At 44.3% G+C, this 10,200-nt stretch overlaps 1 protein-coding gene across 1 annotated transcript in view; it reads left to right on the top strand.

Moving 5' to 3' along the window:
• The window catches only part of T265_08007 (hypothetical protein), a gene marked incomplete at both ends in the record, with an annotated part of 11,912 nt that extends 2,679 nt beyond the window's left edge, over positions 1 to 9,233 (top strand). Inside the window, 4 exons of the mRNA XM_009173694.1 lie at positions 4,716 to 4,879; positions 6,105 to 6,221; positions 7,945 to 8,136; positions 8,837 to 9,233. Coding sequence (XP_009171958.1) covers positions 4,716 to 4,879; positions 6,105 to 6,221; positions 7,945 to 8,136; positions 8,837 to 8,914 — 551 coding nt within the window. The remainder of the gene's footprint in view (positions 1 to 4,715; positions 4,880 to 6,104; positions 6,222 to 7,944; positions 8,137 to 8,836) is intronic.
• Between the last annotated feature and the right edge of the window lie 967 nt (positions 9,234 to 10,200).

The raw sequence follows: 10,200 nt of genomic DNA, 5'->3' as shown, positions 1-10,200 counted from the left end.
AATGCAACGACCAATGGAGTCACATGTGAGAGTGGAACGATGATAAATCAATAGGGGCTCAGCACGATGCAATCTGGTGGCTGAACATGTGATGACGACAAATATAAGCAAAATGTGAGAATTGATCAGAATCGATCAGTCCGTAGTTAAGACGAAATTTTTTGGCAATTAACAGTTCCGTTCTGGTGCATTGTCCGAAGACAATGCAAGAGACGACGGCTGATTGATTTTAGTGGCGTTCGTCCTGTCAGTTTCCAGGTTGCCTGACAGGGCTTGGAGATAAGAGACCTTAGAATGCTTGTGACAGGCCGGCACCAGGTCCTCCCCTCGCCCACTGTTCTCTCTCCTTTTTACTTTAGGGCTTTAAGTATAATTCGATGAACTTTAAGGTTGTGCGGCAGTGAAGCATTAGTGTCGACAATAATGTTGCGGTCTCTGATTATGAGCAGAAGCTGTATGTTGTGCTAGCACTCTGTTAATATGGTAACCGATGTAAGCTTTTAACTCACTACTTAACTTAGCATTATCGCGATAATTTATTGCGGAGCACCCGTCCATCGCCGCGCATGCTGCAAAATCTCAATCAGAGGCAGTGGGGTTCCGTCACATGGCGCTCGAACTTTTCAACAAAATATGAACCAAGTTCGGTCCGGAACTCCTATGCACCTAGCAACGCACCGAAGTAATGAAGTGATTTCATGGAATGAAGATTGTCACACTTTGTTCTACAGTTGCAGAATATCATAAACGATAGATTCATTTGAGTCTCTCGTGAAAACCAAATTGATTTGCAAATGAGTGTACTTCTCGAAAACAGTGCAGTTTGGGTTCAAGTAAGTAGAACATAAGGTTGACGGAAACTCGGAGACTGCACCTACCTGATGAGCCCCAAGAAGGGCGAAACCGGTCATGGGCTGTCGAAAAGTTTTCAGCAACCTTGTGAGTAGTTTCCTTTATGAAAACAGACGTGCAGTTTTTTCGGGGCCATATGACAGCTGATCATGTAGCCAACCTACTATTATTAGTCCTTCCAGCAAACTATTCGCGTGGGGTAGTTAAACGTTAATCCTGCAGTATCTTAAGAATTGATGGAAGTTTAGACCTTAAAAACATCATAAGACGGAGAATTAATTGAGTTTCAGGTGAGTCTCCCTTAAAACCCGGGTCGGTATGTAAATGAGCGTATTTCACTAAAGTTTGGATCTGTTTTCAATACACTTGCGTTTTTGTAAAAAGTCGTTGGCCGGCGATAAGCAGATAGACGTAACATTGATTTCTGAGTGGTAAACGAATAATTCACGCCCACATCACTCTCGTTTGAACATTCTTCTTCTTGTGAAGATTTGTGGACTCCCCAGAATATTTGTGCCAGGACAGGGGGACTATTGTTCAGAGAAGAGTGATCTGAACCCGTATTCTTGGGATCCTGCAACCACAAACAATGAATCGATAATGCAAATGAAAGTTGAGAGCCGGAGTAACTAATCAGTGCATGCTTGTTTCTGATGGCATTGTTATTAGTATTTTGGGAGCAGAAATGTCGGATCTTTGATATAGTGACAGTGGTGTCCCACGTTGCGACAGAAATCGAAGGGAATTTACAATAACCCACCAGTATGTAACATCGTACATGCATTTCGTCGTTGTCGTGGTACAAATATGAGGTTTCTCTCAACTGCATAAGCTGGTGTAGCGTAAATTCGCCAGTATACGTACAACACCCTTGTTTTAAGCGAAGCGATCTGTTATTCAGCCGGTTCTTGCGGTCAGCTGGATTTTGCCTCCTATTCTGGGTGTCGCTGTTTCCACCAACCAAGCGCCAACTAGTCGAAATTTTCCTGCAGATTTCGGAGCGTCGGTGGCGCTGGAAGAATGAGAAGTTATGATTGGCCTGTGCTTCGATGGGCGCAATCAGAACAGTCAATGGGTTGTCGTTAGAGCCGGGCAAATACATGGTATAGTGTGCTGTGATATGCAGTCATGTTTCTTGCTTTCCAGTCGCTTTATTCAGTGTACAGAAAGGGAGCTTGTCAAAGCAAACAGTTGCATAACGCAATGGCAAGAATATGGAGATACCGAAGATGTTAGGTTTGTGGTTGCTGAGACACAGCCAGCTTCAGAAATACGGTTTATTGTTTGGCATTTTCAGAGTAACCTCATGCTCTAGGCTGGTGGGCGGGTGAATGTTTCTTCACATCACGCAAAAATATCGTTTGATTATCAACATACGTTACTGTAGCAGTTCTTTTGCACATCTTGCCGTTTTTCACTCGAACTTGAACGTGTATCATTCATGCATCATTCATGCCGTGGTGCAGAACACACGAAACCCACAGAACCAATATGCACACACTAATGCAGCCCAAATCATACCTCATTCGTCCGCTTCGTGGTCAAGGTCACGGATCAGCATGTACCAGCTGAATTCAGGAGTGTGATGTCATATTCTACGCATTCCCTCCCGTCCTTATGATCGTCTAGCCTTCTGGACTGAGACCAGTGTGTTTCTCCTTGCACCTGGTTGGAAAGCATACGAGAATAGGCACGTTCATGATCCCAGTGACGAGCATTTTGTCACTTCCCAGCCGAAGTGCATAGCTAAAGTCTGTCCTGGGCTTTTGTTAAACAAAGTCCGCAGAATGTTAGGGCAAGCCCGTTGAAGGGATCTTGCCCTGTTGTGGTGCTCATATCTACCCGTTGTCTGGTTGCTGTTTAAATGCCTTTTTGATCTACAGTAAGTCCCCGTCCTCCCTCTTTCCACTCTACTGCGGCAATTCCCCTGATTGTTTCATGTTAGTGAGCGCCAGCTTTTGCTACCGGTGTTTTACGGTCGATCGGAACCATGCCACCACTGACGTACAAGTTATCGTTGAATAACATCAGTAGATAGGGATAAATATTCTGGCGTAGCTAACTGCACTACGATTGCGAATGTTCCCATCGAGTAACGAAAATAACGTTCCAGTTGCTGTTTTTTTGGAATACAATAGCTATTTTGACAATTGTCAACTGGTAACGATAGGATTCTGAATTCGCATTTGTCCATCTAGTTGAATTAGGCTCTGGTCATCTTAGTGGCCATCGGCATGTTCGTTTATTCGCTATGCTTGGACGATCAAAAACATGTTTATACTGTCTTCTATAGATCATTGAGGCCCCGACCTTTCTTGGAGTACAAACAAAACCCTAAAGACCAGGAGGGAGTGGGGAGCAATAGCAAATTCAGTTGAAATCTTGCGGATAACACCCACTTCTGTGGATCGACCCCTTGATTGGACTGTATTAAATTACTACTTAGATAACCGCAGTCATTTTAGTTGTCAACGTCATCTGAATACAGTCATCTTCCTATCCAGCAATCTCTCCCATCCACGGTCTTGCTTCTGCTGTCTCCGTCCAACTGTTTGTCAATCTATGCCTGACAAGTAATGTTTTCATGTGATGTACGGACTGCAAACTTTGGTGTGTAACGGTTAACTCTGACTTCAAAGTGTGTCATCTTGGTCATCACTGCCCGAAAGCTCTTCAGCTTTTTGGGCTGTGTTTACGATGGAGAGAGGGTTACAGGGGGAGATGGTGCTATCCAGGTAGACAAGACAACTGAAACGCTCCCTACGGATGGGAGCAATCTTACTTTGGTTGGGATTTTCCTACCTTGTTGATAATGCCTAGATCGACCCACATCCGCTTCATGCTAAATTATTCAATGAACCGGGGTAGAGTGGAGCTCAAGGCAGTTCCGCGGTTAAGCCGCAGGCTAACTGACCTGAAGATCCTTGGTTATAACCCAACCCTAACAACCCCACTGCGGCTGTATAGGGTTAGATAATGTGGCAGTAGATCAGTGCTCGCTCTTTTTGAATGGCATGACAGCTAGGCACCGAAAGGGATGTCACCCCTGAAGCACGACAGTTAGATGCGAATCCCTCTTTTTGATGGCATGACAGCTAAGGCACCGAAGGGATGTCACCCCTGAAGCACGACAGTTAGATGCGAATCCGTGTGTTGCACTTCTGTGCGTGGTGACCCCCAATTAACTAACTTCCAGCAGTTGGAAAAGCTCTCATTAAAATGTCTAACTTGTCGAAGAGTTGTGCATTAGAATTCGGTCCATCGAATGAAAACATGGTTGTGATGCTAGTGCAAAATTTGTACAACACACGTATTTATCCACCTATGCGACTTTGTGACTTTAAACTCTTTGATGAACTCCGCTGACTGATTTACACGAGTGAATCGGAATTTAGGCTAAGGCAACTTTTGATCTGACATGTGACTGCAAAGTCCGTACCATCAGTTATTTTTCGAAACTTGTAGGGCTCGTCAATGCCGTGTATGTGTAGCAAATTCACGGGATTGAAGCAGTGTAGCTAAATGGATCGATGAATGGAAAGTGTTCGGATGGGGTAAGTTTCTCTCCATTGGATAAGAGGACCGCTAGAATGATGAATTTAAACTCGTACATCGTTGGTGCGTAGGTCCGGACGACTGTTTTTTTAACTTTGTTCACTCAATAGGGTAGAGGATTCGACAATGAGTCTGCACTGGCTGGATACCTTTGTGAAGCTGATCTGCTGCTCTGTGTAGGGTCGAGCTCTTATCAAAGTGCATATCACAAGTATGACTCACCCAGGATTGTCGTTTTGGTAGGAAAGCCTCGTTGGAACCTCTTAATTGTCAGGAATTACCTCAACGTCTTTCGATATTCCTCGCAGGCGGGCCAGGTAGTGGCAAAGGAACACAGTGCGAACGACTGGTGGAGAAATGCAAATACAACCATTTGTCCAGTGGTGATCTTTTGAGGGCTGAATGCGAATCTGGATCTCCTCGTGGTCAAGAGCTCAAAGCCATGATGGCACGAGGAGAATTGGTTCCCTTGGTATGTAGGACTAATTTCAGACGATTCATGTTTGTATGCCATCATTTTTTGTTTTGCATTCATTTTCAGGATGAAACGTTACTATGGGGATACCGCAAAATAAATCAGGCTAATTATGCACCTCGGTTTCGTGCTTTTATCGTTTCTATGCAAATGTGTTTTAACCATGTGCTCTAGACAGCACTGAATTACAGTTCAGCGTTATTAGGTTGTTAGCATTCTTGCGAACTCGTCACTGATAGGAGAATGTAAACTGCAAACGAGCCTTTATCAGACACTATCGTTCTAGCTCTTGGACATGGTTGTTCCCGCTGCTCGACAGAGAAACGTCTTTGTGTACTTCTGCCTCTGGTCGTGAAGTGGATTCTTCAGAAAAAAGATTCCCTTCCGATACTGAACATCTACAGCTGTTTCTGCGACAGATCAATTCCAGTTAGCTATGGAGCAAGTTGGTTTGAGTGACGAATGCCAGAGAGCGGTAGGAAGGCTATACACGTGGTCGTAATTGGAGCGTTGATTTCGGGAGACCTTAGACAATGAATGCCGGTGTTAGGGCGGATACTGTAACGGCGCAACATTCTATGGGGTAGTCCGTGCTAGTCCCTTACCTTGTGTCCTAGTAACATTTTGGGTATGTTGCATCTTCTCATGATCATACTTTTCTATGATGTCGGATTCCGTAAACACCGGACCGCATGTCATGCAAGGTTTTTAGACGGTCCAGTTTTTTGCAACCATATTCCTAGTGAGATGAATGTAGCCACGGCCTGCAAGTTTCAAACTTTCGGGAGCTCATTCCAATTTTCCAGGTTTCCACACTCCACTATACTACTGAAACTAATTATTATCGGTTTGTCCCAGCGTGGAGGCAGGCAAACCAACCAACTAAAAATTCAGTTCTGACGATCGTATCGGTCCCTACTTGGGCAGTAGGATTATAAAGTCAGTTAGAAGGTTGACACAGTTACTAAGGCTATAGTTTGACGTGAGTAATGTAAGCAACAGCATGATTCGGGGATCAATAGCTGGTGCGTTTACTGCGTTTTTAATATGGCAGTAATTTTGCCACTGGATACGATCAACCCTGATATTTGCTGTCGCCGCTGCCATTACACCGATCCAGGGTAGGGCATTGTGCGAAAAAAAGTTGGGAACCCAGTTATTCGATCACTGTGCTGTCTTTCCGCCAAACTGTTCCAACTAGTTGTCCTTTTTCCTCTTTCAGGATGTCGTTTTGTCACTCTTGAAAGAAGCTATGCTCAAGCATGTAGACAAGAATTGTTTTTTCCTCATTGACGGTTATCCACGTGAATTGGAACAGGGAATACGATTTGAAAAAGAAGTGAGTATTGTTTGCAAGTGTCGTTGTCCGAAGCAGCTGTTGTGGATGATATCAACTATCGAGTTTCCCGATAAATGATTATGTGACTCGCTCAGCCCAAGTTTTGATAGTTGTCCGTTAGCATTCGATCACCCGATGAGCGTTAACCAACCTCCAGGTAGTGTACTTCGATTGCTGACTAATTGATGAATTCCTAGTGTTTTTAACGTAATGCACTACTCGTAAGTTTGCTGACAGCCCACGACCGGTTTCGTCCTTCTTGGGACTTATCAGGTTGGCGCATTCCCCGAGTTTCCGTCAACCTTATGCTCTACTCGAAGCTAAGTTGCACGAAACTGGCGAACTACACTTTTAATTAGTTCTCTGTTGAGAGCCTCTGGATGTTCATTTGTTTCCATTGGTATCTCAGGTTTATCCTGTATGCACTATGTTGTATGGGTTCTGTTTTATTACACTTTATTTGTGTTTAATGAATACGTGTGCGAATGAGCGGCGGATGGATGACCCAGAGTGTGGCGATTTGTGCCTCGGGTGTCTCACGAGTGGCATGGGCATGAACTGTATATCCCAACTAGTCAGTTGTCCCCAACTGATCCGACACTTGTGGACTGCCAGTTGGGCATGCTGGCGGCCTAATAAATGCCCCCTCTCCCGTCCTATTCCCTCGGCTTTACACCGGTACGGGAGATTCAGTTGGCCACACATGTGGTTCAGCGCCAGCCACAAGTGGCGCGTAGTTCGGTGTGCCAACAAAATCCGAAAATGGATACCAGCGCACCATGTGCTTATGTAATGACGTGGCTGAATCCACCGATCGTGAATGTAACTTACACATTTAGACTGACAAGTTAATAAACTTGGTATGTCAGGGCAGCTGGGCGCGGATAAAACTTCAAATATCTCGAAGCACCGTGCATCATGCGGAGGAAAATTGTGGCGATTTGTCCATTCTCATGGTAGTGGAACAGGGGCAGGTAGTTCTGATGGCCTTACCTATTGGCACTCCATCAGGCTACTGGGCCATTGATCAACGCTTCACTATTGTTATGCTCTGCTGTGTCAACACGCAGGCTACCGTGTTGCGATCCAGCACATTGAACCCTGGTATTCAGTGGGTGTCTGGGATGAATGGTGATATCAGGCCTCGTACACCAACGGATAAACTCTCGGTCTACTCGGTTATCCAAGAGGTTGAAGAAAACTCAAGGGACAGCAAACGGAAAATTATTGCCCCTCATCGTATGCCATTAAAATATTCTTATGGAAGTCGATTACCATATCTTCGGCAAATTCCACTTACAATACCTATATGTCAATGACCCATGTACAGGGTTTTGGGACCTCTTGCATGTGAATACGGGCTCACTTTGTCCTCTTTCTCTTCCACGTCAACCCATCTAAGACCTAGTTTGTGAACCAGACCGATTCTACCTGGCTCATTTTCAAGGCAGTACAGGATATTGTTCAGACCCATTTTTACATGATAAAATGAACTTCTAACGAGACACAGGTTTCTGACCCAGCCGCTTCCTCTGTAATCCACATCTGTGTAATACGAAAGACCTGGCAACCTTCAACGAGCTGTAGGCCCATAACTTGAATTTGCCCACTCGTTCATTAGCAGTAATATCAACGTTTTGGTAAGCAGCTTCACTGAATTCAGTGGTACTTGGTATGAGCGTGTTATCTGTCTTCTTTTCCTTCCTCTTCCTCTCTCCCCAAGGTCTGTCCATGCCTTTGTGTCGTCTCATTTGACGTGAGTGAACAAGTTATGGTTGAAAGGTTGAAGAAACGAGGCGAAACCAGTGGTCGGGTGGATGACAACGAAGAAACAATCATTAAGCGCCTGAAGACCTTCAACGACAGTACTAAGCCTGTGATTGACTATTACGAGAAGCAGAACAAATTAATCCGGGTGAGTAAGGTACCGTTTCCTGACCACTGTTCTTTACTTTTCTTTGTGACAACGGTGATGAACCGTGTGGTAACACTTGCAAACCCTCTCCGTATTTCGGTCTTTAGGCATAGCATTTTCAAATGAACCAACATATTTCATTGATATGTTAATGACCGAGCTGGTGACAAAATGATCAGGTGTTTTCAACCGAACGGAATGCCGAGAACTCTTTCGACACACAGTTGTTATAGTTCATTCGAGGGCTAGACCTACTCGATTAATGCACTGAACTTGCCGTGGGGCAAGTTTTCAAGAGGGATTTATCCTATGGTTTCAAATCCATCATTATTTGCATGTGTGAATAGTCGAAAGCCATTATTATCGCTTGAAATTTCCAAGTTTTGTTTCTGAATCGACTTTCCCTTGGAACCCGTTTGCTCTCGCACCAAGTGTGGACGATTTTGGGCTAAGGGGCATCTTTTGACTTTCCACTCAGACGTAAACATCTTAACATCGAAACTCCGTAGGTTTGCCATTTGGATGTGGATCGTGGTTGGAGACAAGTAGATATCGTTTATTGTTCAAACATTTCAGAGCTTTTTGTAGCATTTCTTAGCTTTTGCTAACGACCCTCGTTACGTAAGGCGCAAAGAAATACGGCGCCGAATATTCCACAATCGCTGATTGCTTTAATCCTAAGTTTTATGGTATTTTACAGATTGATGCATCCGGGACAATCGATCAAATCTTCGACAATGTTTACAAACAGTTGCAAGAACGAGTAAAACACGCCTGAACAACACAGTACAGCTTGTTTTATCTGTCCGTGATCTGTGCGGTCGCACACTGCCTTGTCTTCGTAGCATTCGGTTAAATCCCGCCCTCCAGATGTCCTGAACACATTCTCTGGCAGTCGGTGTTACTCTTACCTTCCTCTGGTATTTACTGATGTACCGCGCTGCACGGATCGTTAATCGGATGCCAGCATAGCATTAGTTCATTTTTCATGTTTGTTTGTTTGTTCGTTCTTTCGTTTCTTACACGTCCTATTTTTCTGTCCCCTAACTTAGAGTGAGATTTTTCGAGATCACATTAAATACCAAAGTTCTTTTGCAACTGGCCTTATTCGTTCCCTAGTGGGGAGTCAGCAGACCCTCCAGGTCCAACTAAAATTTTGGTATGTTGTACCCAATTCACTTCTCTTTTCGCTAAGTGGATTCATGATTTCGTCGTAGCGTCGAGTGCGAAAACAATTGTCAATGCGGATTTCGTTCTGTAACGGAGACCAGTATATGTTGAAAGGCCCAGAAGCATTGTACACTTGTTTCATCCTTATTGAGAATCGCCATCAGTGCGCATCTCACGGAAATCCAGTCTTGTGAAGCACACACCGCTGACGATTCCCAAGGATAAAATACCTACCTGTACAGTGCTCCTCAGTTTTTCAGCATAAAGTGGCTTCACTCACAGGACGAAATCTCTACAGGATATTCTGTTCTGAGATCCCTTCTGTGCAATGAAAGCATTGCGTATAAATAGCAGTTAGAACTTTTCTGTTCGTAATGAAGCGATAAATAACATGATCGGAGTGGTAAAATTGCGCTTTACCAAACTTTAATTATGTAATGCGATGTATTTGCTTACGTGCGCATCTCACGAAGCTCCAGGGATCTTCGCTTAGTAGTTACAACTTTTAGCCGTTCGGCCACGAGCCGCTGATCAGCAGTGTGGTCTAACGTGACTATTTATGTTGGTCGTTAATTACCGTAGGAAGTACATTGGCATATCGAGTTATTGATAACTGGATTTGGCACAAAGTACAGAACTGCTGCGGACATCTCTGTGCCCGCACAGCGATCGCCATTGCTGGTGCTATTACTGGAAGTATTTACAGCGAGATTTTGTATTGCTTCACAATTCGAGGTCACAATGAGTGTTTCAATCTCCGTCTGGTGAATCACTCGATGTTTTAACTCAAGGCTTTATAGTATGTCTAGGCTCAATTACTATCCCACAGGTCGTTGCTTAGTCTCCTATCTAAACTCCATGGTAAAAATCATTAGGACCAGTGACACTGATGAC

The sequence above is a fragment of the Opisthorchis viverrini genome (assembly GCF_000715545.1).
Source record: "Opisthorchis viverrini unplaced genomic scaffold opera_v5_197, whole genome shotgun sequence".
Classification (NCBI taxonomy): domain Eukaryota; kingdom Metazoa; phylum Platyhelminthes; class Trematoda; order Opisthorchiida; family Opisthorchiidae; genus Opisthorchis; species Opisthorchis viverrini.
Note: the sequence above shows the minus strand (reverse complement) of the source record. Positions and strands in the feature narration are given on the sequence as shown.